This window comes from Pelophylax lessonae (assembly GCF_965119305.1).
Source record: "Pelophylax lessonae genome assembly, chromosome: 8".
In the NCBI taxonomy this organism is placed as follows: Eukaryota; Metazoa; Chordata; class Amphibia; order Anura; family Ranidae; genus Pelophylax; species Pelophylax lessonae.
The window spans coordinates 104,651,615-104,679,314 of NC_138775.1; the positions used below are offsets into that span (position 1 = coordinate 104,651,615).

The 27,700-nt window shown below is 44.0% G+C and overlaps 1 protein-coding gene across 2 annotated transcripts in view; it reads left to right on the forward strand.

Annotated features, from left to right (window-relative positions):
• TOM1 (target of myb1 membrane trafficking protein) overlaps positions 1-27,700 on the forward strand; it is a 400,254-nt gene that overhangs the window by 156,773 nt on the left and 215,781 nt on the right. The window contains exon 5 of one of the 2 annotated variants that reach the window (XM_082266183.1): positions 25,095-25,229. The exons of the other annotated variant lie outside the window; for it this stretch is intronic. Coding sequence (XP_082122309.1) covers positions 25,095-25,229 — 135 coding nt within the window. The remainder of the gene's footprint in view (positions 1-25,094; positions 25,230-27,700) is intronic. 2 annotated transcript variants of the gene reach the window in all.

Sequence of the window (27,700 nt, forward strand, 5' to 3'; positions counted from 1 at the left end):
TTTGCTGGGACCGCGGGAGTCCCAGCAACCAGTGACATCCCGTGTGTGCGCCCCGCCCCCTGCTTCGTTCTTGCCTCCCTGCCAGTTGGCCGCGAGTTAGGGCGTGACGTCACGTGCACGCCCCGTCCCCCTGCTCCTAACTGCGGCTCCTGACTCACACTCAGCCTAGCTGCGAGCTGGGGCGTGACATCACATGCACGCCCCGCCCCGCCCCCCTGATGTTCGCGGCTCCTGGCTCTGACATTTTCTGCTTCCAAAGGTATGTGGGGCACATTTTTTTAGGGCGTGGTTTATTTTTATAAAATGCAGACTGATGGGCATATTTTGTTAAGGGGCACACAGATGGGCACATTTGTGCCCAGTAGAATACCCCATAAAATATATGCCCATTAGAGTGCCCCCTAACATAAAATGTGCCAATCAGCTTCCGCCTTATTTTATGTTAAGGGTCATGCTGATGGGCAAATTTTATGTTAAGGGGAACTCTAATGGGCATATTTAATGTTAAGAGCAACACTGATGGACTCGTTTTTGTTTTGCCCATCAGCGTGCCCCTTAACATAAAATGTGCCCATCAGAGTGCCCCCTTACATAAAATGTGCCCATCAGCATGCCCCTTATTTTATGTTAAGGGTCACGCTGATGGGCAAATTTTATGCTAAGGGTCACTCTGATGGGCATAATTAATGCTAAGGGTTATGCTGATGGGCAAATTTTATGCTAAGGGTCACGCTAATGGGCACATTTTATGTTAAGGGGCACTCTAATGGGCATATTTAATGTTAAGAGCACCACTGTTGGGCACGTTTTGTTTTGCCCTTCAGCGTGCCCCTTAACATAAAATGTTCCTATCAGAGTGCCCCCTAACATAAAATGTTCCCATCAGAGTGCCCCCTAACATAAAATGTTCCCATCAGAGTGCCCCCTAACATAAAATGTGCCCATCAGAGTGCCCCCTAACATAAAATGTGCCCATCAGAGTGCCCCCTAACATAAAATGTGCCCATCAGAGTGACCCTTAGCATAAAATTTGCCCATCAGCGTGACCCTTAACATAAAATGTGCCCATCAGAGTGCCCCCTAACATAAAATGTGCCCATCAGAGTGCCCCCTATTTTATGTTAAGGGTCACGCTGATGGGCATATTTTATGTTAAGGGTCACGCTGATGGGCATATTTTATGTTAAGGGTCACGCTGATGGGCATATTTTATGTTAAGGGTCACGCTGATGGGCATATTTTATGTTAAGGGTCACGCTGATGGGCATATTTTATGTTAAGGGGCACGCTGATGGGCATATTTTATGTTAAGAGGCACGCTGATGGGCATATTTTATGTTAAGGGGCACGCTGATGGGCATATTTTATGTTAAGGAGCACGCTGATGGGCACATTTTATGTTAGGGGGCACTCTGACGAGCACATTTTATGTTAGGGGGCACGCTGATGGGCACATTTTATGTTAGGGGGCACTCTGATGGGAACATTTTATGTTAGGGGGCACTCTGATGGGAACATTTTATGTTAGGGGGCACGCTGATGGGAACATTTTATGTTGGGGGGCACGCTGATGGGCACATTTTATGTTAAGAGCAACGCTGATTGACACATTTATGTTAAGGGGCACTCAAATGGGCATAATTTATGTTAAGAGCAACGCTGATGGACACGTTTTGTTTTGCCCATCTTTCTGAGTCATAGCACAGACTTCAGATTCGGACCTCGGCCCAAAGAAAATTTTAGTGACTGGACCTCCTTGAATTTTAATTCGTTACCCCTGCTCTAAGTGATCTGGAGGACTCTCTCTCTTCCAAACGTTAAAGCATATTACCATGCTATTGTTTTCGTCTGCTGGATTGGAAGTTTGCTAGGGAAACCAAATTATGGGTTCAACTTGAAACACACTTGTGCAGTATGGATCTGACCACTGCTCCTTGGATACCAAGATCAACAAGAAATCTCTTGATAGCAACCTCACCCCTAACCACTACATCAATGGACATCTGGGATTCATTACACAAAAAATATTCTTGGTCCTATGACTCGCCATTGATGCCTTTGTTGAACCATAACTTCTTCTTACCTGGCTCCCTAGAGAAAGGCTTTGATGCTTGGTCCACCAGAGGCCCTCTGCACCACGTTATTCATGCTAAACGTCCCAAACCTCTTCTATCTCTAATGAAGTCCAAGCCAGCTATGTTATTGGACAATTGGAGATACAAACAACTACTTCAATATCTACGCTCTGCCTCAACCGTTAAGGGACATAAGTGACTTGACTACAGTGGAACTTATATTTAATCACAAAAGCCCCCCATCTCATGGGGTTTCATCGTTCTACAGGGCACTTGTTGAACTGGACTGCCCTTCATACCCTGAGTACCTGGATAAATGGCAAGTGGAACTTCAAACTTAACTGATAACGAGAGAGACAATATTCTACTTCTCTCACAATCTTCATCCATCTCCTCAAAAAATGGCTGAAACTAACTACAAACTTTTGGCCAGATAGCATTACACCCCACTAAAGCTACACAAGATGTTCCCATCTAACTTTTCTTTGTGTTGGAGAGTTGTGGGGTCATTGCTTCACATTCACACATATGGTAGGAATGCCCACTAATTCAACCCTACTGGACTGAGGTCATCAGTCTTATACACCAGATCACAAAGCTCTCCATTCCATCTAAACCTTGGTTTAAATTATTTCTTTGTACTCATAAACCAGTTGGCCTATATAGGCGTTCTCTCACGCCCCATCTGCTAAACACTGCTAAGGCTCTCATACCGTCTTTGTGGGGCTGTCCCGAGACTCCTACGTTAAAGCAATAGCTTCATAAAATGAAGTGTGTTTCTTAGAAGAACTTGCCTACATTGCTAAGGGCGATACTGATTCTCACGCTAGAATATGAGCCTACTCGTTCGCCTTTCAAAAATCCAAATGGATATAAAGCGATAATGGTAGAAACACCTAAGCAACAACTTAGGTAAACCAGCTAACAGGATCTCTTAAGGGTCCTAACGGGTATTACTATTCGGTTACCTATGTATTAAGCCTTTATAGAGACTTGCTTCCCCCCCCCCCCCCCACACACACACACACACTTTTCCTGCTTTTCTTCGCTCTCTCTCATCTTCTTTTTCCTCTTTCTTGACTTTCCTACTATAGTATTTTTCTTCTATCTTGCTGCATTAAGGTTCTAATATCGTCCACAAAGCATTGGAGACGGGGGGGGGGGGGGGGGGGCTCAGAAGTAGAGTCAGTCAGGAGGGAGCAGACGACAGAAGGCAGCTGTAGTGTCCGCAGCGACAGTAGGTCCACAATGTCAATTGGCAGGTCTGTGCGGGGAAATCTCAGACCAAACAGGAATAAACATAACCGCCAATTGCGCTTAACTTCCGTAAAACTAAGAGGGGTATATGCTAATGCCAGGAACCTAGCTAATAAAATGGATGAGTTGGAAATGTTAGTACATGAGGAGGACATAGACCTTGTGGGAATAACAGAGACTTGGTTCGACCCCTCACATGACTGGCTGGCCAATATCCAAGGGTATTCGGTGTACCGGAAGGACAGGGTAGGAAAAAGAGGGGGAGGGGTATGTCTCTATGTCAAGAACAATATAAAGGTGATAGAAAGGAGTGACATTACGGATGGGATGAGCATGGATTTAGAATCTGTGTGGGTTGAACTCCATAGGGAAGCAGAAAAGGGGAAAGTAATTGTGGGGGTTTGCTATAGGCCACCTAACCAAGGGGAGGAGGTAGAGCTGGAATTTTTAGCACTAATGGGTAAAGTGGCAAAATTGGGATCAGTCATCATATTGGGGGACTTCAATTATCCCGACATTGACTGGGAAGAGGGGACTGCACACTCACAGAAGGCCCGTCTATTCACGGAAACCTTACTGGATAATTACATGTCACAGTTGGTGGATTCCCCTACCGGAGAAAACGCAGTCCTGGATCTATTGCTCACTAATGACCCAGACCTAATCTCGGAGGTAGGAGTCCAGGACAACCTGGGCTCTAACGATCACAGGATGATCACATTTAGTGTAAATAACAATATAACAAGGCAAGTGGGGAATATAAGAACCCTAAACTTCAGAAGGGCAAACTTTCCAAAATTGTACTCATTGATGGAAAGGGTAAACTGGGACCAAACCCTGGGATCCCTGACCACAGAGGAAAAATGGGAATGCTTTAGGAACATATTAGGCAAAGTCTTCATCTTGCAGTGCATTCCTATGGGAAATAAATTTAGAAGAGACAAAGCCAAACCTGGCTGGCTAAACTGTAGCGTCAAAAAACTTATTAGGGGAAAAAAATTGGCCTTCAAGAAGTATAAATCAGAGGGCACAGTATCGGCTTTCGAGCAATACAAGGAGGCAAATAAGAAAAGTAAACAAGAAATCAAGATGGCTAAAATCAACTTTGAGAGACAAATAGCAGAGGATAGTAAAAAAAACCCAAAGAAATTCTTTAAATATATCAACAGCAAAAAAACTAAGGCAGAGCATATTGCACACATAATTAACAATGATGGGAGGATGGTTACAGAGGACACTGAAAAAGCAACCGTGCTGAATGCTTTTTTCTCGTCAGTCTTTACACAGGAAACGGAGGGGTACACTGACCATGACTGTATGGTTAGTAATACACAGGACTTGCCACTATGGCTAACAGAGGGGGAAATCAGGGAAAGGCTGGATAAACTTAACACAAACAAATCACCAGGACCGGATGGCGTACATCCGAGAGTACTCAAGGAACTCAGTAAAGTTATATCGAGATCACTGTTCCTGATCTTTGCTGACAGTATTAGGACAGGAGATGTACCAGGGGATTGGAAGAAAGCTAACGTGATTCCAATATTCAAAAAGGGCCAGAGGCATATCCCGGGAAATTATAGGCCTGTCAGTTTGACATCAGTAGTATGTAAACTTCTGGAGGGGATGATAAGGGACTATATCGTAGAGTTTGCTAAAGACAACAACATCATCAGCAGTAATCAGCACGGGTTTACAAATGGGCGTTCTTGTCAAACCAATCTATTAACATTCTACGAGGAGGTGAGCTGTGAGCTTGATAGGGGGAGACCAGTGGATGTGGTGTACTTGGATTTCGCTAAGGCGTTTGATACAGTTCCCCACAAGCGCTTAATTTATAAAATAAGGTCTGCAGGTATCGATAGCAGGGTTTGCTCTTGGATACGGAACTGGCTTAAAAGGCGTGTCCAAAGGGTAGTAATAAACAGCGCATACTCAGACTGGTCTGAGGTGGTAAGTGGGGTCCCCCAAGGCTCAGTCTTGGGACCAACCTTGTTCAATTTATTCATAAACAACATTGAGGTCAGGATCAGTAGTTCGATATCAGTTTTTGCAGATGACACAAAATTGGGCAGGGCAATAACTTCACAACATGAAGCAGATATCCTACAGAATGACCTGGACAAAATTACAGAGTGGGCAACGACATGGCAAATGAGGTTTAACGTGTAAGTGTAAGGTTTTGCACTTGGGGACTAAAAACATAAAAACACAATACACGTTAGGAGGGGAGCCCTTGGGGGAATCAAAAATGGAGAAGGATCTGGGAGTCTTGGTTGATAGATTAGGAAATGGCATGCAATGTCAAGCGGCAGCTGCCAAAGCCAGCAGAACATTAGCAAGCATAAAGAAAGGCATGCATTCCAGGGATAAGACTATAATCCTTCCACTTTATAAAACTCTGGTCCGACCGCATCTGGAGTATTCCGTCCAGTTCTGGTCGCCAGTCCTCAGGAGGGGTGTGTTGGAGCTGGAGAGAGTCCAGAGAAGGGCAACTAAACTAATTAGGGGATTGGAGGACCTTGACTATGAAGAGCGTCTACAATCGCTCGATTTATTCTCCCTGGAGAAGAGACGTCTGAGGGGGGACATGATAGCAATTTATAAATATCTTAATGGGGATCCCAGCTTCGAAAAAAAAGCTGTTCATTCGAAGGGATTGCATGAGGACTCGAGGGCATACAATGCGATTAGAGGAGAAGCGTTTTAACCTCAGGCAACGCGGGGGGTTCTTTACTGTTAGGGCAACAAGATTGTGGAATTCTCTACCACAAGAGGTGGTTTCTGCGGGTAGTATGGTGGCTTTCAAAAGACTCTTAGACTTACATCTCAAGGATCAGAACATTCAGGGGTATGTGAGATGATTACAGCCACACACACCTACACAGGTTGAACTAGATGGACTATTGTCTTTATTCAACCTCACCTACTATGTAACTATGTAATTGGTCCAGACCCAGGATTCTGAGTTTCTCCAAATTTTCTTTTATAAGTGCTATGTTGATAACGCTGATGGTTTGGGAGGGAAATATGTGTATGTATGTCCTTCTACAAAGTGGAAACTGTTTAACTGTACATTTTTGTATTTACTTACTATTTTTGAATAAACAAAAAAAAAAGGTGTTACAATGCCACCATGCGATCACTGTTTTATTCACTCCTTTTCATTGTATCCCACTTTGTAGAATAATAATGCCTCCTTTATTGCAAGTCCCTGCTATCCTTCCTGCCTGACACACACTGAGATGAGGAAGGAAATATTCCTTTTAACCAGCACACATACCAACAAATACTGCCACATATTGTTTGCCTGTTCCTTCTATATTAACCACTTGCCGACCGCCGCACGACTATCTACGTCGGCGGTCAGCCCCTCACAGGCAAACTAACGTAGGGCTACGTCGCTTGCTTGTGAGGGTCTAGGGAGCGAGCGCGCGCCCCCGCGTGGTCACGGACCCCCCCCGCGCGTGTGACCAGCGGACCCGATTTTTTTTTTTTTTTTTTTTACCAAACATAGGTAGCATAAAACAAATTGGCCGAAAATGTTAAAAAATTTTGATTTTTACATTTTTTTGGGGGGAATTTCATATAAAAAAAATGTGAAAAATATTGCTATTTTTGCAAAATTGACGCTCTTTTTTTTGTTTATAGCGCGTGATCAAAAAATCGCACAGGTGATCAAATACCACCAAAAGAAAGCTCTGTTTGTGGGAAAAAAAGGACGCCAAATTCCTTTAGGTACAGCGTCGCACGACCGCGCAATTGTCCGTTAAAGTCACGCAGTGCCGAATCGCAAAATACCCCCTGGTCAGAATGGGGGTAAAATCTTCCGGGGCTTAAGTGGTTAAAGATATTGGTAAAAATAGGCTTAACATGCAAACAAGCTTAGTTTATCCACCATCTTGTGAAAGCACAAAGTCACACTCCTTTCCTACGTTTCTTCTGTGAATATTTGGAGCTGCTGGTGTAAAATTTACTTTTAGATAGCTGTTAATCTTCTTTAAGTGGTTGTAGTGTAGGATTTTAACCTTACCGGAGCCCCATCTCAATTCAGTGATGTGCATGAGGGCAACAGCTCTCTCATATCTCTTCCTCCACTTTGGCTGAGACAGAAGTGGGAGTCATTGGCTCCCTGCTACTGTCAATCAGCCACTGAGGCAGTGAGGAGACAGCTGGGACAGGGCCGACCCGCACTCCGTGTGTGAATGAACACACAGAGCAGCAGCTTGAGAGCAGGCACTCGGCAGAAGGCAGGGGGCCAGGAGCACCAGCTGGGACCAGAGGCGAGGAGGATCAGGGCTGCTCTTTGCAAAACCACTGCACAGGGCAGGCAAGTATGACCTGTTAGGTCACTTCTATTTTAAAGGCAACCTACCCAGAAGCCTAATATGCCTATCATTTTCTCAACAGAATATCTCTGACCACCTTAATCCCATTTATATAATGTATCCCTGGATATATAGTTCTCTTTTTGTGATCTCTGTTGCTATGCACATGTACACTAATACTTTATATCAATAAACATTCCTTCTGTTAAAAAAAAAAGTATGACGTTATTTAAAAAAAATAAATAAAACTGCCTCTAATATCACTGTAAATCAATGCTAGCTAACCTTATTCATTAAAAGTACTACATTTCTAGAAAAGGCTCTGTGCATTCTTCTATTGCTGAATCAAAGTACGTACGTAACGCCTAGCACAGATGTATAGAGAGCGCATTCAACAGATATTGCAGAGCAGAATGTAAAACCTCAATCTGTAAGCAAACTATGCAAATACTACTGTTACAATAATACAGGATTTATTTAAGGTTGCTTTACAAAATAAAAGGAGACACTACAGTTACACTATTTTAGTATGAGGAGTAGGAGGACACTACTAGCTTACAAACTAAGGTGTAGGTTTATTAAATTGAGTAGTTTTATCTCGGTTCAGTTCTCTGCAGTTCTCCTAGGAAATGTGGCTCATTTGCAGCCAGTTTATGAAGCCGATATATAAATATAAAGATATATGTATATATACAGTATCTCACAAAAGTGAGTACACCCCTCACATTTTTGGAAATATTTTTTTATCTTTTCATGTGATAACACTGAAGAAATTACACTTTGCTGCAAGGTAAAGTAGTGAGCGTATAGCTTGTATAACCGTGTACATTTTCTGTCCCCTTAAGATAACTCAACACACAGCCATTAATGTCTAAACCGCTGGCAACAAAAGTGAGTACACCTCTAATTAAAAATGTCCAAACTGGGCCCAATTATCCATTTTCCCTCCCCGGTGTCATGTGACTCATTAGTGTTACAAGTTCTCAGGTTTGAATGGAGAGCAGGTGTGTTTATATTTGGTGTTATCGCTCTCACTCTTACTGGTCATTGGAAGTTCAACATGGCACCTCATGGCAAAGAACTCTCTGAGCTTCTAAAAAAAAAAAGAATTGTTTCTCTACCTAAGATGGCCTAAGCCAGTGGTCCTCAACCCTGGTCCTCAGGGCCCACTAACAGGCCAGGTTTGCAAGATAACTGAAATCCATCCCAAGTGATATAATTTGCTGCTCAGTGATTGCAGTACTCTAGTCTGCATCTCCCCAAGGTAATACTTAAAATCTGGCCTGTTAGTGGGCCCTGAGGACTACTGGCCTAAGCTATAAGAAGATTGTCAAGACCCTGAAACTGAGCTGCAGCACAGTGGCCAAGACCATACAGTGGTTTAACAGGACAAGTTCCACTCGGAACAGGCCTCGCCATGGTCGACCAAAGAAGTTGGGTACATGTGCTCAGCGTCATATCCAGAGGTTGTCCTTGGGAAATAGACGTATGAGTGCTGCCAGCATTGCTGCAGAGGTTGAAGGGGTGGGGGGGGGGGGGTCAGCCTGTCATTGCCCAGACCATACGCCGCACACTGCATTAAATTGGTCTTTATAGCTGTTGTCCCAGAAGGAAGCCTCCTCTAAAGATGATGTACAAGAAAGCCTGCAAACAGTTTTTCTGAAGACAAGCAGACTAAGGACATAGATTACTGGAACCATGTCCTGTGGTCTGATGAGACTAAGATAAACTTATTTGGTTCAGATGATGTTGAGCGTGTGTGGCGGCAACCAGGTGAGGAGTACAAAGAAAAGTGTGTCTTGCATACAGTCAAGCATGCTAGTGGGAGTGTCATGGTCTGGGGCTGCATGAGTGCTGCCGTCACTGGGGAGTTACAGTTCATTGAGGGAACCATGAATGCCAACATGTACTGTGACATACTAAAGCAGAGCATGATCCCCTCTCTTCGGAGACTGGGCCGCAGGGCTTTATTCCAACATAACAATCCCAAACACACCTCCAAGACCACCACTGCCTTGCTAAAGAAGCTGAGGGTAAAGGTGATGGACTGACTAAGCATGTCTTCAGGCCTAAACCCTACTGAGCATCTCTGGGGCATCCTCAAACGAAAGGTGGAGGAGCGCAAGGTCTCGAACATACACCAGCTCCATGATGTCGTCATGGAGGAGTGGAAGAGGACTCCAGTGGCAACCTGTGAAGCTCTGGTAAACTCCATGTCCAAGAGTGTTAAGGCAATGCTGGAAAATAATGGTGGCCACACAAAATATTGACACTTTGGGCCCAATTTGGAAATGTTCACTTAGGGGTGTACTCTCTTGTTGCCAGCGGTTTTGACAATAATGAGTCTGTGTTGAGTTATTTTGAGGAGACCGCAAATTTACACAGTTATACAAGCTGTATACTCACTACTTTACATTGCAGCAAAGTGTAATTTCTTCAGTGTTGTCACATGAAAAGATATAACTTATTTACAAAACCAACTGTGAGCCATAATTCTCAAAATTAAAAATATTAATATAATAAATCCTATATAATAATATAATAAATCCTATACGAGTTTCACTTTTTGAATTGAATAACTGAAATTAAGTTTTTGATATGCTATTTTTATGAGATGTGTGTGTGTATTTCTAAATGTACTATTGATATGACATTTTCACCACATGTCGGTAACATCCCGTGTAATATATAAATACAAAGAAACCAAAACAAAGAAGTTCAGTAATACAAGTTCTATGATGAAATAGAATAACACAGGGAAAAAAGTATTGAACACACTGAAATGTATTTAATACTTTGTACAAAATCCTGTGTTGGTAATGACAGCTTCAAGACTCCTCCTGTATGGAGAAACCATTTGCATGCATTGCCCCCTTTCAATGCAGACTGACCACAGCGTGCCCCCTTTCAATGCAGACTGACCACAGCGTGCCCCCTTTCAATGCAGAGACCACAGCGTGCCCCCTTTCAATGCAGAGAGACCACAGCGTGCCCCCTTTCAATGCAGAGAGACCACAGCGTGCCCCCTTTCAATGCAGAGAGACCACAGCGTGCCCCCTTTCAATGCAGAGTGACCACAGCGTGCCCCCTTTCAATGCAGGCTGACCACAGCGTGCCCCCTTTCAATGCAGGCTGACCACAGCGTGCCCCCTTTCAATGCAGGCTGACCACAGCGTGCCCCCTTTCAATGCAGGCTGACCACAGCGTGCCCCCTTTCAATGCAGGCTGACCACAGCGTGCCCCCTTTCAATGCAGAGTGACCACAGCGTGCCCCCTTTCAATGCAGAGTGACCACAGCGTGCCCCCTTTCAATGCAGAGTGACCACAGCGTGCCCGCTTTCAATGCAGAGTGACCACAGCGTGCCCGCTTTCAATGCAGAGTGACCACAGCGTGCCCGCTTTCAATGCAGAGTGACCACAGCGTGCCCGCTTTCAATGCAGAGTGACCACAGCGTGCCCGCTTTCAATGCAGAGTGACCACAGCGTGCCCGCTTTCAATGCAGAGTGACCACAGCGTGCCCGCTTTCAATGCAGAGTGACCACAGCGTGCCCGCTTTCAATGCAGAGTGACCACAGCGTGCCCGCTTTCAATGCAGAGTGACCACAGCGTGCCCGCTTTCAATGCAGAGTGACCACAGCGTGCCCGCTTTCAATGCAGAGTGACCACAGCGTGCCCGCTTTCAATGCGGACTGACCACAGCGTGCCCGCTTTCAATGCAGAGTGACCACAGCGTGCCCGCTTTCAATGCAGAGTGACCACAGCGTGCCCGCTTTCAATGCGGACTGACCACAGCGTGCCCGCTTTCAATGCGGACTGACCACAGCGTGCCCCCTTTCAATGCGGACCGACCACAGCGTGCCCCCTTTCAATGCGGACCGACCACAGCGTGCCCCCTTTCAATGCGGACCGACCACAGCGTGCCCCCTTTCAATGCGGACCGACCACAGCGTGCCCCCTTTCAATGCGGACCGACCACAGCGTGCCCCCTTTCAATGCGGAGAGACCACAGCGTGCCCCCTTTCAATGCGGAGAGACCACAGGGTGCCCCCCTTTCTTTCTTTTTTTTTTTTTATTTTTTTGTTAAAAAGATTTCTTTTATTCAATACAAAACTAAATATTTTAAAATCATTGAAAAATACAGGCAAATGATTGTGTATTAAGGACACAATGAGACCACATAACAATGGTCTATGTTGTACAATATCTCAGTGCATAGAACTTATAAAAGTCTGTTTACATACAGTTCAAAGTACAAGATCATTAGTAGTCATATAATCCTTGGAAACGTATTACTTGTTATCAGAAGAACCGCCGACGGACACCCAAGCAGTATGGTGCCGGTCAGCAGGGTCGACTGAAAATATAAGTTAACATTCACCATGTAATATATGACCTTTGCTCGACATGTTTCGCTTTCTTAGACAAAAAAGCTTCATCTGGAGCATATCATTTCTTTGTCTGTGTGAGAAATAACAATATTTAGATAGATTACATATATGTGTTACCTCATTTTCAGTATGTTATAATTACAATTGCATATCATTTATCTTTCCTTTTAATTACATATAATCGTCTTACACATCTCAGATAAGTCCTTCTATTTTTGCAGTATCAACACAATATAACATTGGGTCTTAAGTTGCATTCAGACACTAGAGGAGTTTAGGGGAAAGAACGGAGGTTGCCAATAGTGAGTATATGTGGGGATCCATGCTGTAGTTATAGTATAAGCATGTATATCCTATTTATATACCTGGTAAATGGACAGAAAAATGTATACATACCTGTACATATAGTAATCAGGCACATATCTTAATCTCCATAGAGAATTCTTTAACGAGGAGGACTGTGCGTTTTGGGAAGCTCAGAAAGGCAATGTATAGTGACATAGTAGTGAGGGTAGTCACTCCATGTCTCATATCTGGGTGGATGAGAGCAGAAAAACAATGTTTCTCAGAGTAGTAAGCGTTTTAATTCTATGATATCACTTTAAGGGAAAGCCCATAGGAATGCCACACCATAAGCTCAAGTGTTCTAAAGTGATAAAGTCAGTGTGCCTCATGCTTGTTATAAGAGTGTGTAAGTACCTATAGAGCCCATAGAACATCTGCCCTAAACGGGGGGGGGCAACAGAAAAGACACATAGTCATTCTGGACCGTAAGAAAAGACAGGTGTCATGCGTTTATAAACGATTATACACCAACATACAGAGTTTACCCATTCGTATATGGGTTACCCCTATAGTAAAATATATATCATGTATATTGATTTGCTTTCACACACATATGTGAATATGTGTGTGTAATCAATTTCATATCCGGCCCACCCTCCTCTATAATAGTAGGGGGGTGACCAGGGTTATATATAGATAAGCAGTTGCTACATGAGGTCCAAGATGAGTACATGCAAAGCGTACTTAGAATAAACATAGGTAATACACATAGTAGTGAATATATATAGAGTGCCACCCAAAATGATAGATCGCTATGCAGTACAAAAGTTCCAAACATACACAGACACCTTAGCAATGCTCACCGAACTTAGGAAGGACCAGAGCTTAAATGTAGGGAGCGTGTCTCCTCTGCTTGTATGTCGGCTGTTAAGCACAGTAAGATTAAGGTGAATTCCCGGATATCATAAAAGTGTAATGTTACAGTATTAATACTGGCCATATAAAGCTTACCCCTTGCCACGCTGTTCCCAGCTTCCGCACAGTCCTCACCGGATGGGGAACCTCCACCATACCAGGGCTTGTAAATGGCGCCCTTAAGTAGCATGGATCCCGGGTGGTTCGTCAAACGGACGTCACCGCCCCGGCCACTCCCACCGGACATCGCTCGAGAGCCAGCGCGGGGACCCCCCGGCAAGGCTCTCGGCTTAGTCACAGGTGTATGCAGACTATACAGGGGCAGGAAGTGCCTCCGCAGTCCGCTCAGGTGCCACAGGAAGTTCCGCCCGGAAGGGGCGGGACTAACCTGCGGCCTATCTGGCCGCACATATCTCACTGATGAGGCCGACCTCCATGCTTACCCACACTGCCCCCACAGGATCGGTCCGCAATTACATGAGAATTCTAATTGCCTGAAATGAAAAAACAACACAACAAAGACAGACATTGTATATTTAAAAAATACAGATATAAAGGCATATTTCACTAAGGTACAAAGATGTTCCTGGTGAAACCAGGAGATATATATCGGTAACATATTTGTTTATCAAAAATTATTCTATAACCATGTTTATTTTTTGACATTAACCACTAGTAAGGGCTTCAATAGTAACAGCCCTAATGAAAGAACAGGGGCTGAACTGCCCCCTACTAGAAACACTTCCATACTTCAAACCCCAAGAGAAAGTTGCATATTTTGACTTATTATAAATCCTCAAGATTATAATATTGATGAGATAGGGATTATAGCACAAAAAACTGTTTGTTATAAATAAGAAAGGAAGAGGGGTATATGTGCCATAAGACCTATTTGATGTGAAGAGGTATCAGAATAATTGAATATATGTATATACGGGGGGAGGATGACCACGCCAAAACCAAGCCGACACCCTGACCCATATATCCCACAAAGGGCCATTATCGTAACCCGAGTATACTACTCGAGGTCAAATTAGGTCTGTTGGCATTAGGTAAGCAAGGAAACCTTCACAGAAAGGGTTTGTACGACTGTGTTTCATTTAACCCAGGTCTATAAGTGGCATTGAGACGCTCTATCCAGAGAGTTTCTCTCTGGAGAATTTTTTTGTCCCAGTTGCCACCTCGAGGATCTTGAGGAATAACCTCAAGCACATAAAATCTTGCCTTTTTGGGATTGAACCTGTGGTATAGGTCAAGGTGTCTGCTCACGGGCGTGATCATCCTTCCCCCTGCTGATACGTACACATGGTCATTTATTCTTTGGCGTAGCTCTCTTATAGTTTTACCTATATAGAACATGCCGCAGGTACAATGCATCATGTATACCACTCCACGTGTGCTACAGTCGGCTCGAAATTTTGGAGCAAATGTCTCCCCATTAGGTAAAGTGTATTCAGTATTCTCCTCTATCCAAGGACATAAAGCGCATTTGCGACATTTATAAGTACCTCTACCTGTTGTTACTTTATTTCTAATGGGTTGATAGTGGCTTGTTGTTAGTTGATCTCTTAAAGATCTTGTTCTCCTGAAAACAATTTGGGGATGTTTGCCCACGTATTTGTTTATAACTGGATCGTCACGAAGAAGATGCCAGTTCCGTTCAAGAATATCTCTCAATACTTTTTCATGAGCGGAGTATTTGGTTATTAGTTTAACTGTCGATTGCGTATTTGGAGGTTTGGCTCTAAAGATGAGGCTGTTTCTATTTTGAGAAAACGCTTTGTTGAAAGCTGTTCTCAACAGACGCTTACTGTATCCACGAGCCATTAGGCGTTCTCGTAAAAGGTTAGCCTGTATTTTGAAATCCTTATCAGATGTGCAATTACACCGTAGGCGTATGTATTGGGCGTATGGAATACTACGTATAAGTGCCCCTGGGTGGGCGCTAGACGCATGTAATATTACATTCCCTGACGTCTCCTTTCTGTATAGGTTAGTCGTCAGGTGTCCATCCACATGTTTGAGTACCGTTAGGTCAAGGAAATTAACACTCGAGTCACTGGTGGTAGATGTTAACTTCAAGTTGAAGTCGTTTATATTTAGTTGGGCAATAAACTCATCTAGCATTGATTTTGAACCTGTCCAGACAGCAAAAATGTCGTCTATATAACGAAACCAGATTGCCACAGAGGAAAAAAAATGGGATAAATTTTCATCTGATGTGATTTGTCGCTCCCACCCCCCCAGGTACAGGTTGGCGTAGGCCGGGGCACAACAAGTGCCCATGGCCACGCCCTGCACCTGGAGGTAGTGGGACCCGTTGAAAGTAAACCAGTTATGTTTCAAAATAAACAATAGAAGTTCCAAAATGAAATCACAAAATGGCCAAGTGTGATGATCTTGCTCATATAAGAACGTGCGTATCGTCCCGACGCCCTGCTCGTGAGGGATACTGGAGTATAATGCCTCCACATCCAACGTCACGAGCAGGGCGTCGGGAGGAACCACCATATCTTCAATCATTTTTAAAAACTCGAGTGTGTCCTTGACGTATGACGGTAACCGCACTACGTGTGGTAGTAAATAATAATCGATCAAACGACTCGCATTTTCAGTTAAACTTCCAATGCCCGATACAATAGGCCTCCCGGGTGGAGAAGTTAAATTTTTATGGGTTTTTGGGAGTGAATAGAACGTCGCCTGTCTCGGAAATTTGTTGTTAAGAAAATTATAACAGTCTTTGTCTATAAGAGCCAATTGATATGCACGTCCAATTATATCCAAATACTCTGCTTTAAATTCTGTAGTAGCCGATGGGGATATCTTTTTGTACCATGTACGATTTGAGAGGATATTAAGGCACATTTTTTCGTATCCCTCTCGAGTCATCAATACTAGGTTACCACCCTTATCTGAGGGTTTGATGACCAAGTCTGTATGGTTTCTTAGTTTGTTAAGCATCTGTAGTTGTTGTTTAGAAAGATTATTTTGTGTTGATTTTAGCTCACAATTTTTAATCTCACCTACCACTGTGGTCAGAAAAGCCAAAAGGTTAGGATTTGTAGTCAAGTCAGGGAAATTATTGGATTTTGGTTTGAAGGGGACCTGTCTTGGATTTACTGTCTTTGTTTGTATAGGTTGATCGGGGGACTGGGAATCCGGAAGACTGCCTTCCTCCAATAGTAAGATTAGATCCCGTAGAACACGGAATTCTTGCATTGTATAATGTTTTATTTTTTCTGAAATTTCTTTATCTTGTGTATTGCGTTGTCTTTCTGGGTCGTAAATATGTTTATACGTCAAGTTCCTTATGAACATATAGACGTCCTTTATGGTCTCATATCTATCCATAGGAGTAGATGGACAGAACGTGAGGCCAAGTTCAAGGACCTCTTGTTCTTGGGGGGAGAAGTGATAAGGGGTTAAGTTAATGATCGATAATTTTAGGTGGGAAGGCTTAGTGATGTGCTCAGGGGAAAATTTGAGGCCTGGGCCTGTGAAGCTGCAAAGTGGCCATCAATAGTGGTTTGTCTAAGAGAGGTAGTGCTGGGTATATTTAAAGGTAGTGTGTTAGAAAAAACCGGTGCCGCAGCACCTAGTGAATGTGTTTGAGAATTAGATGTGAAATCCTGTGTGGATGGATTACTTGGATTAGTGTTAGTGGATAAGGGTTGCAACATTTGTATCGCTTGGAGAGCCAGGGGTCCCAAATAAGGGTCCTGTGCTTCCAAACCATCTTGTGTGAGTGCCTCGACAGATCGAACAGTCTGTCCAATTTGAGTCCCCCCAGTTCCTAATGGTTGAAATTTGGAAGTTTCATCGGGTCGCTTTTTGGAGCGTGGTGTGTAATTGGCTCCTTCCTGTTGTCCTCGTTTACGTGTCGCCATATCTGTTTTTGGTCTAGTATCTTGATTAGATCTAATCGATGTTTTGGATCTATTAGATTGTGCGGAGATCGAAGACGAGTCTGATTCCCAGTCAGTTTCCCTTGGACCTGTATTCAACATCTGTTCACGGGGGCCTCGCGAATAGCGGGGTCGCCTTGAACTATTGGGTCCCGGCCATCGGTAAGCATAGCCTTCCGTGAAGGCCATCTTATCTTTTAAAAATTTAGTTTGTTTTTTACCAATGATATCCCTATTAAGTTTGATTCCATACTCCTTCACCTCCTTCCATCTTGCCTCGTAATGTATATGTTTTTTTAGATTCTCGTTCTTAGTATATAAAGATGATAACTCAGTGTCCAAAGTAGCTAGGTCCAATTTGTATTGGGACACCAACAGCTGGCACAAGTCGGTACTGCATTTGGTTAGAATACGTTCCCACAAAGTTCTAAACTCGCTCGAAGCATTATCGAAGGAGGGGAATAGATGAATCCTCAGACCCATAGGGCATACATTTGCCTGTATATACTTCAAGAAAAATTCTATATGCCAATATAGATTTGACTTTTTTTTAATAAGTCTCTTTACTGTATTAATATATTGGTTTAGGCTTATATCGTCCTTGGCCGGGATGTTACAGGTAGATTCAATTTCAGTCATAAGACCCGTCCATGCATTTCCAACGAAATCCATGGTTGTCCTATGAGTTCTATCAGTTATTGTTAGAATGATTTATGGTCTCTTCTATATAAATTTCTATTTTTTGAAGAAATGTGTATAAATTATGGCTTGACTAAATAAACAACTACAAAATTATCTTCAAACGCCAGATGCAGGCCAAAAATTGGCGCTAAAAAATTATAGGCAACTTTTTACGGGGTTTTTTTGGCATAAAAGATGTTTCACGATCCTTCCATATGATACCGTTCAAATATAATATGTATAAAAGGTAATAAGTGATACTTAAACCTATATACTTTGCTGCTTGCCACTTCCCAGGATGGCTGGTGCTTCCACCTTTATATCAGAATTATTTTATAAGTCATGTGTCCACAGATAGCAGCCATCTTGGCCATGACGTATCCAATTTAGGGTGTGCCCCTATCCTCAATTGATCAATTACATTTGGAAGGATTGGGAAACAGAGATTTCGGGCACAAAAGTTTTGTTAAAAAGATTTCTTTTATTCAATACAAAACTAAATATTTTAAAATCATTGAAAAATACAGGCAAATGATTGTGTATTAAGGACACAATGAGACCACATAACAATGGTCTATGTTGTACAATATCTCAGTGCATAGAACTTATAAAAGTCGGTTTACATACAGTTCAAAGTACAAGATCATTAGTAGTCATATAATCCTTGGAAACGTATTACTTGTTATCAGAAGAACCGCCGACGGACACCCAAGCAGTATGGTGCCGGTCAGCAGGGTCGACTGAAAATATAAGTTAACATTCACCATGTAATATATGACCTTTGCTCGACATGTTTCGCTTTCTTAGACAAAAAAGCTTCATCTGGAGCATATCATTTCTTTGTCTGTACATATAGTAATCAGGCACATATCTTAATCTCCATAGAGAATTCTTTAACGAGGAGGACTGTGCGTTTTGGGAAGCTCAGAAAGGCAATGTATAGTGACATAGTAGTGAGGGTAGTCACTCCATGTCTCATATCGAACTTAGGAAGGACCAGAGCTTAAATGTAGGGAGCGTGTCTCCTCTGCTTGTATGTCGGCCCTTGCCACGCTGTTCCCAGCTTCCGCACAGTCCTCACCGGATGGGGAACCTCCACCATCGGGTGCCCCCCTTTCAATGCGGAGAGACCACAGGGTGCCCCCCTTTCAATGCGGAGAGACCACAAGGTGCCCCCTTTTAATTCAGACTGACCACAGTGTGCCCAATTTTAATGCAGACTGATTGACCACAATGCAGAGTGAACAGCTTGCCAAGCCCCAGTGCATTTGACTTACCTGTTGTAGCGGCGGCTTCCTCTCTTCAGTCCCCACGTCTCTTCAAGTCCTCCCGCGTCCCGCCTCCTCCTCGGCCAATGGCATTGGCCAAGGAGGAGGAGGATCCGTGAGACAGTAGCAAATTTTCATTCGCTATTGTCACACAAATGGGCGGGCTCGAGACTGCTCTGCGACTCAGGTCCACCCTTTTCGGAGATTCACAGTGTCAGAACGGAGCCATTGCCAGAACGATCGTGTGGGCCGCATGCGGGCCGGAGGTTCCCAGCCCCTGCTCTATATGCTGCTTATGAATGTTGCTGTTTGCAAAATTTTGCCATTTTAAAGGCTAGGTTTACCTTTGCAAGCTCATGCAGACTCCTGTCAGGCTCTTTGCAAACCCTTCCTCCAGCTCTCTGCCCATACCTATGGACTTTACGTTACAGAGCTGGAAGGGTCAATGGACTTCGAGTAAGCTAGTCCATTGCAGATTCCTCCTGTGTGCAGCAGGCAGAAGCTGTACACAGATTCAATGTTTGCTCTTCACCTAACTGTATAGTAGCACCACAATCAATCTCTGTACTGCTACAGAAAAGAACATTAGTGTCGCTATTGTACAATAAGGAGCGGTTCAGCCTCTTCAAACCACTACAGTCCACAGCAGTAAATGAGTACCGGTGCTGCCAGGCATCTTTCTCGCATGCTCTCTCAGCCTCTTGTCTTTTACATACTCTTTCAGCAGGCAGTACAGAAAAGAGACAAACTGCAATGCTACTAAGCAGTCAGACAAGGTGTGCCCTCTGCCTCTTTTTCTACCCACTGTTACAGCTAGTAGTCCAGCAGCCTGCAGATTCCATTCTTCCTTCCTGATTGCTGTGTCTGTAGGCATGAGCTTAGTGTGCCAAATACAGAATCCATCCCTAATGGCTTTGACTACACAGAATGGCGTTCACAGGATCCCAGTGCTGTACATTACAAGCTTGAACTGGCCTGTACCCAACTTTTACACACCATCCAAGCACACAGCTAGACATGTTAACTTAGTGACACCAGTTAGCTGCTCAGCTTGACCAGCTCTTCCTGCTAGTTGTAGGGTTGCAGGTTGTAGCTGCAATACAACACCTTGCCATGTCAATTTGTAATTTTTGTAAGTTATTCCAGAATGTCTCCCCTTATGCCATTCATGTCCCTTTCCTTTGTTAAAAACTGATGGCTCTGTTTTGTGGAGAAGAAACTGAAGGTAAAGACGTTTGTGACCTCACAACCTGGATAATTTTGAATGCATATTACAGCTTTAGTTGTTGAATTGTAAATGGCACATGTGAAGCTGTTCACATAGAAAATACAAGTATGAACCTTTTATTTTCTGTATTCTTGATACCACATTATTACAGCAAAGAACCAGATAGCAGGGGCAGCAGCAGCGGTTTCTAAAAATTGAGATATTCACTGTACCTACAGGTAAGCCTTATTGTAGGGGTACCTGTAGGTACAAGTTAAAAGGTGAACTTTACTTCCACTTAAAAGCCAGTGAAAGACTATTTGGATGTAACAAAACCCTGTTAGAGACTGCTGCCTTCATATTTGGTGGGGCTATAGGCTGATCTACCCATTTTGTCAGAACAGATTTACGTCTTTATATTTCTGTGTATTTCTGATATTCGGGCATCTCCTGAAGTTGCCAGTTACAAAAAAGATAGCAGAAAAGGCTATGCAAAAGTAGGGAAAAACACCCAAGCTGTATTAGGCTTAAAAAATTAAATCCTTTATTGAAAGAAGTAAAAAATGACACACGTATCGGCAATAGGTCACAACCAAGACATACAAACAATTCATAAAATACCCCAGGTGGTGGACAGGGTTAATAGAAAACAGCGGGCTTGTTATCTGACACTAATAGATGTGTGAACAACCATGTGAAGTTGATAGAACTAGACAAAAGGTGAAAAATGATATTAAGATCTATACTTAGATTGGCCACTAGGTGGCGTCACCAACATCTGAAATGAACTTCACAGGTAAATTCACATAGTCGACATCCGATCAACAAAGTCAAGTGAATGGAAGGATCGGTGGATGCCAGTTAGCGGTATTTGAACATTATGGAGGTGCTAAAGTCCACTAGACATCTTGGGTAGTGAAGTTGGATAGAGAAGGCAGTCCAGAAACTGGAAATATAAAGATCAATTCAGATCACCCGGATTATTGCTCTATCCCAGATCAAGTGATGGGAAGTCTCCTGATGTTTGCCTACTGTCAATGATCCTTTGGTCCATTTAAAAAATGTAAAAGGGTATCCTTAGATACTGCTTATTGACAGCTTGAGTGGCCATATCCCATCACTGAAAATATTCTTCAACCCCTCGCCTATTGGAATGGGGCTCAGATTCTTAATGACATGGCAATGGAAAGGCTAGGAGCAGAGGATAGTTTAGATACTGAGAAGGCATGTAGTGGCCTATAGTGATTTTGGAGCACCAGTTGTTCGGTAGTTCACCCACTTTTTTTTGTGGTTTTATGTGTTGGTGTGGTTTTTTTTTTTTATTTTTTTTTTTTTTTGTCACATCAGAGCAATATTTGGATTTCTTTTGCTCCCTTTTGCTTTCCTCTCCCTACCCTGACCTATCAGTACGATAATGTATAAGTTGGTTTATTTTATGCTCTGATCTTGTTTATTGGTTTGTATTGTGTTATCAGGTAGTGTATACGGGGCGAAAAATAATTATTTGATCCCTTGCAGATTTTGTAAGTTTGCCCACTTACAAAGAAATTATGGGTCTATAATTATTTTTATCATAGGTGTATTTTAAATGAGAGAGAATATCAACCAAAAATCCAGAAAATCTCATGATACAAATGTTATAAATTGAGTTGCAGTTCAGCGAGTGAAAAAAGGATTTGATCCCCAAGCAAAACATGGATTAGTACTTGGTGGAGAAACCCTTGTTGGCAAGCACAGAGGTGAGACATTTTTTGTAGTTGGTTTGCACACATCTCAGGAGGGATTTTGGTCCAGTCTTTACAGATCTTCTCTAAATCCTTAAGGTTTCTTGCCTGTTGCTTGGCAACTCATAGTTTCAGCTCCCTCCATACATTTTCTGTAGTATTAAGGTCTGGAAACTAGCTAGGCCACTCCATGACCTTTTAATGTGCTTCTTCTTGAGCCACTTCTTTGGTGCGTTTGCGGTATGTTTTTGGTCATTGTCATTCTGAAAGACCCATCCATGACCCATCTTCAGTGATCTAGCGAAGGGAACAAAGCATTATAATTCCACCTCCGTGCTGGACTGTTTGGATGGTGTTCTTGGGGTCATAGTTGGCTTTTTTTTCTTCGAGTCGAGTTGAGTTAATGCCAAAAGAGCTCAATTTTGGTCTCATCTGACCACAGCACTTTCTCGCAATACTTCTCTGAATCATTTAGATGTTACATAGGTACATAGTAGGTGAGGTTGAATAAAGACAATAGTCCGTCCAGTTCAACCTGTGTAGGTGTGTGTGGCCGTACTCATCTCACATACCCCTGAATGTTCTGATCTTTGAGATGTACGTCCTAAGAGTCTTTTGAAAGCCACCATACTTCCTGCAGAAACCACCTCTTGTGGTAGAGAATTCCACAATCTTGTAGCCCTAACAGTAAAGAACCCCCCACGTTGCCTGAGGTTAAAACGCTTCTCCTCTAATCGCATTGTATGCCCTCGAGTCCTCATGCAATCCCTGAATAGCTTTTTTTCTATGCCGAGATCACCATTGAGATATTTATAAATTGCAGTCATGTCCCCTCTCAGGTGTCTCTTCTCCAGGGAGAATAAATCAAGCGATTGCAGACGCTCTTCATAATTAAGGTCCTCCAATCCCCTAATTAGTTTAGTTGCCCTTCTCTGGACTCTCTCCAGCTCCAACACATCCCTCCTGAGGACTGGCGACCAGAACTGGACAGAATACTCCAGATGTGGTCAGACCAGAGTTTTATAAAGTGGAAGGATTATAGTTTTTATCTCTGGAATACATCCCTTTCTTTATGCATGCTAATATTCTGCTGGAAAATTTGAAAACTTCAGACGTGCCTGTACATTTTTGAGAAGGGGGACCTTGCGGACGCTGCAGGATTTTGATCCATGGTGGCGTGTTGTGTTACCAATGGTTTGTTTGGTGACTGTGTTCCCAACTGCCTTGAAATCATTCACAAGCTCCTCCCGTGAAGTTCTGGGCTGATCCCTCACTTTTCTCATGATCATCCTTACCCCATGAGGCAAAATCTTGCATGGATCTCTAGACCAAGGGCGATTGATGGTTATCTTGTATTTCTTCCGTTTGTGAATAATCACTCCCAACAGTTGTTTCCTTCTCACCAAGCTTCTTGCTAATGGTCTTGTAGCCATTTCAGCCTTTTGCAGGTCTACAATCTTGTCCCTGATGTCCTTTGACAGCTCTTCTGCTCATGATGAAGAGGTTTCAGTCCCCGTTCACATGGGCGCGATTTGACAGGTTAAGTCAAATCGCAGCCCATTTCCAGGAATGGGAGCCTCCCAATCGGTGCGACACCAACTTTGGCCACACACTCCCTGGTGCGACCTTTCTTCAGGGTGTCCGACATTTGGTTCCTCCAGTGTGTGCTCCGTTGCCGCCTTGGGATCTTATTTTGGTGCTTTCAGCTCAACAGAAGCCTCCCTTTGAGAATTGGGAGATTCCCCTGCTTACGCTGTTCCAGAAGGTGGCTTTTTTAGTGGCTATCACCTCTGCACGCAGGGTGTCTGAACTGGCGGCCTTATCCTGTCATTCATCTCACCTGGTGATTCACAGGTTATTCACGGGGATAAGTTGGTTCTTTGCCCCTGTCTGTTGTTCCTTCCAAAGGTTGTCTATGATTTTTATTTGAATGAATTGTGTTGCCTTCCCTGTGCCCAAGGCCTAAACATCCAAAGAAAATTGCTTTGCATGCCTTGGATGTGGTCCGGGCAATTAGGGTGTACCTGGGAGCTACAGAGTCTTTCAGGAAGTGCTCACGAATGGAGCTCAAAGGGTTGTCCGCTTCCTCTGCAACAATTTCCAGATGGATCAGACAGACGGTGGTTCAGGCCTATTCCATCAGGGGTCAGGTTCCTCCTTTTCCTGCCAAGGCGCACTCTACAAGGCGCTTAGTGCCTCCTGAGCTTTCCGTCATCAGGCGTCGGTGACGCAGGTTTGCAAGGCGGCCACCTGGTCATCGATGCACACTTTTTACAAAGTTTTATAAAGTGGATGTGTTGGCGGGCTTCTTTTGGCCACAAGGTTTTGCAGGCTGCTGTTTGAGAGGACCTGATCCTCTTTGAGGGTGTATTGTTTTCAGGTGAGCTCCTGTTGCCTGGTTGGCTAATGTTTTTTGCCTTGGAAATTTTTTTTGTTCTTCCAACTCCTCATGTTTAACACTGCTTTTGGACATTCCAATGGTTATGAATATCAGGAGACGTGTCCCTCAATGAACAAAAGAGAAAATGGGATTTTTGACTTCTTCTCTGATGATCATTGACGGACACAGCACCCACCCCTCTGTGGAGTTATAATTCTCCCGACACTGCTTGTAACAAAACTGAGTGGCTATAGCCGAGAGAGAGCGTATACCCCCTGGGACTGCCTATTGGTGTAGCCAGAATTCTTTCCTGCCCAGGGTCCTCCTATAGGGGGCAGTATAACCCCAATGGTTATGAATATCAGGAGCTGTGTCCGTCAATGAACATCAGAGAAATGGATTTTACGGAAAGTCAAAAATCCATTTTTTTACTCACTTAACTGGAACTCAATTATAACGTTTGTGTCATGTGTTACCTCGATGAATGTGTAATATATATTTTGGAATATTGTCTCCCTCCTTCTCATGTTTGTACCCTGAAAGGTGTCTGAATAAGTTGTTTGACCAAAATAAAGACAAGTCTATTAACTTCAACCAATAGAAAAACTTATAAACAAAAGTTGTTGTTTGTTTTTTTTTTCTACTCATGTTTTTGTACTTCTGGTTGTATCTTCATTTAGGCCTGGGCTGATGCCTTTCGCAGTTCTCCAGACTTAACAGGGGTCGTAACTGTGTATGAGGACCTCAGAAGAAAGGGACTAGAGTTTCCAATGACCGATTTAGATACTCTCTCTCCTATTCACACACCTCAGCCGGTAAGGTGATATGAACAGTGTTAACATTTTTATTTTTCTGGTGGCATTCATACATTACATTTTTCTTTTCAAAGCTGCCATTTTATGCACTATGTCTGAAATCTTTTTAAGGCACTCTTTACAGAATAAATAGCATATGTTATATATTGTGTACCTACTGCCCCGTAGAAGCTACAACTATCACAGAAAAGCTCTCTATAGGTGGTTTGGATTGAGGATATTGAACCCATACTCACTTTTTGTTTTATTTTTTTGTGGAGGATGGGTGCAGCAGGAAATCCAGGAGGACTAGGTGACGGGCTGGATAATCTGGAGCCAGTGGCCACCCCAGTCTGGCCAGCAAGTGCGCGCAGACCTCAACTCCGCACTAGTTTGGCCACAACATAACCCCACCGGGTGGGGGCTGGCCTGCGTGTTGTGTGTGCGTTCCTCTTGGCCGACAGCCCCCCATTTCAATGGGGAGGAGGTTCTGTCTGGAGCGGTGCCCGCCTGGTTCCTCGTATGGTGAGTAGCTGTGTTTTGGGGTGGATGTGGGCCCCTCCATAGGATTATCAGTCCCCCAGGTTCTATTCCTTCCCGTTGGTCACCACCCTCCTCTATACCTGGTGGTCCCTGTGGGTCATCTGGCCCCCTCTCTCCCCCCCACCCCTTCCCTCCCTCCCCCCCACCCCTTCCCTCTCTCCCCCCCACCCCTTCCCTTCCCTCTCCCCCCCTCCCCCCTCCCCTTCTACATGGGGTAGTGTGGTGGTCTGGCCTACCCTCTGGGGCTGTGGAAGGGTGCTGTACTGGTGGTGGTGGGGGGGGGGGGGGGCGTTCACCACCGGCGATTGGCTTATGGGGACTGTACCTGGTGGTGCCCAATCACCCTTTTCCTCCTTTGCTTTGCCTTGGGCCCCAGGGATCCCTTTTTGGGATGACTGCCTCGTCTGTCTCCTCAGATCCTTAATCTGATTCAACCGCCACAGTTGTGGCCCGCCCTGAGGGTTCTGTGGCCATGCGCCCTGATTTCTCAGATAGTGAGGATGATTCTTCCACACCTGTAGCTGCGCACGAGAAGACACTGATGGATGTACTGATTGTGTCTGTGCATGAGACTTAAAGAAATGGAGCAAGCAGCTGAAGCTGTAGAGGAGGCACTGGTTCCCTTTGGCAACCACAAGCTGTCTAGAACAGCGAAGGGGTTTCCTTTCCCCTCCTATTTTGACAGACTTGTCACAAGAATGGGAATGTCCAAAACGTCCGGTGGTGGATCTCCCGGTTTCCAGGTTGAATAAGGCAACCATGATTCCGGTTGAAGAGTCTCTGGGTTTTAACCACTTAAGCCCCGGAGGATTTTGCTGCTGAAAGACCAGGGGGTATTTTGCGATTCGGCACTGCGTGATTTTAACGGACAATTGCGCGGTCGTGCGACGCTGTACCTAAACGAATTTGCCGTCCTTTTTTCCCCACAAACAGAGCTTTCTTTTGGTGGTATTTGATCACCTGTGCGATTTTTACTTTTTGCGCTATAAACAAAAAAAGAGCGTCAATTTTGCAAAAATAACAATATTTTTCACGTTTTTTTATATGAAATTCCCCCCCCAAAAAATGTAAAAATCAAAATTTAACATTTTCGGCCAATTTGTTTTATGCTACATATGTTTGGTAAAAAAAAAATCGCAAAAAGCGTATTTTGATTGGTTTGCGCAAAAGTTATCGCGTTTACTAACAAAGGGAAAGATTTTTGTCATTTTTGTTGTTTTTTTTTTTAACGCGTAATGGCGGTAATCTGCAATTTTTTTTTTTTTTTTGCGGTACTGAGACATTGCGGCGGACAGATCGGACCCTTGACTGACATTTTTGACACTTTTGGGGTTACCAGTGACATAACTACAATAATCAGTGCTATACATATGCACTGTTACTGTAAAAATACACTGGCAGTGAAGGGGTTAACTTTATTTGAGAGGGAGGGGCTGTGTGTGTCCCTAGGGGCGTGATTCTAACTGTGATTGGCTGTGGCTAGAGCTGTAGGACCAATGATCATAGTAGAACCGTATGATCATGGTTCCTACACAGGGGAGAATGACAGGCAGCTTGTTTACACAACCTGCCTGACTTTCTCCCTCTCCCCCGACGATCGCTGAGTGAGCGGCGGACATCGGGTCCGCCGGTTACACGCGCGGGGGGGTCCGTGACCACGCCTCCGGCGGCGCGCGCTCGCTCCCCAGAGCCTCACAGGCTAGTGACGTACCGATACGTCACTCTGCCTGTGAGGGGCTGACCGCCGCAGTATATGTACGTGCGGCGGTCGGCAAGTGGTTAAGGACCCGGCTGACTGGAAGGCAGAGGCTGTGGCTCACAGTATGTTCACTGTTCGGCACTTAGGCCGGTGTTCACCATTGTCCTGGTGTCACAAACTCTGACCGAGTGGGCTAAACTTTTATGCCGTGACCTGGAAGGTGAGCAGCTCCCCCCTGCCTTTGCTGAGG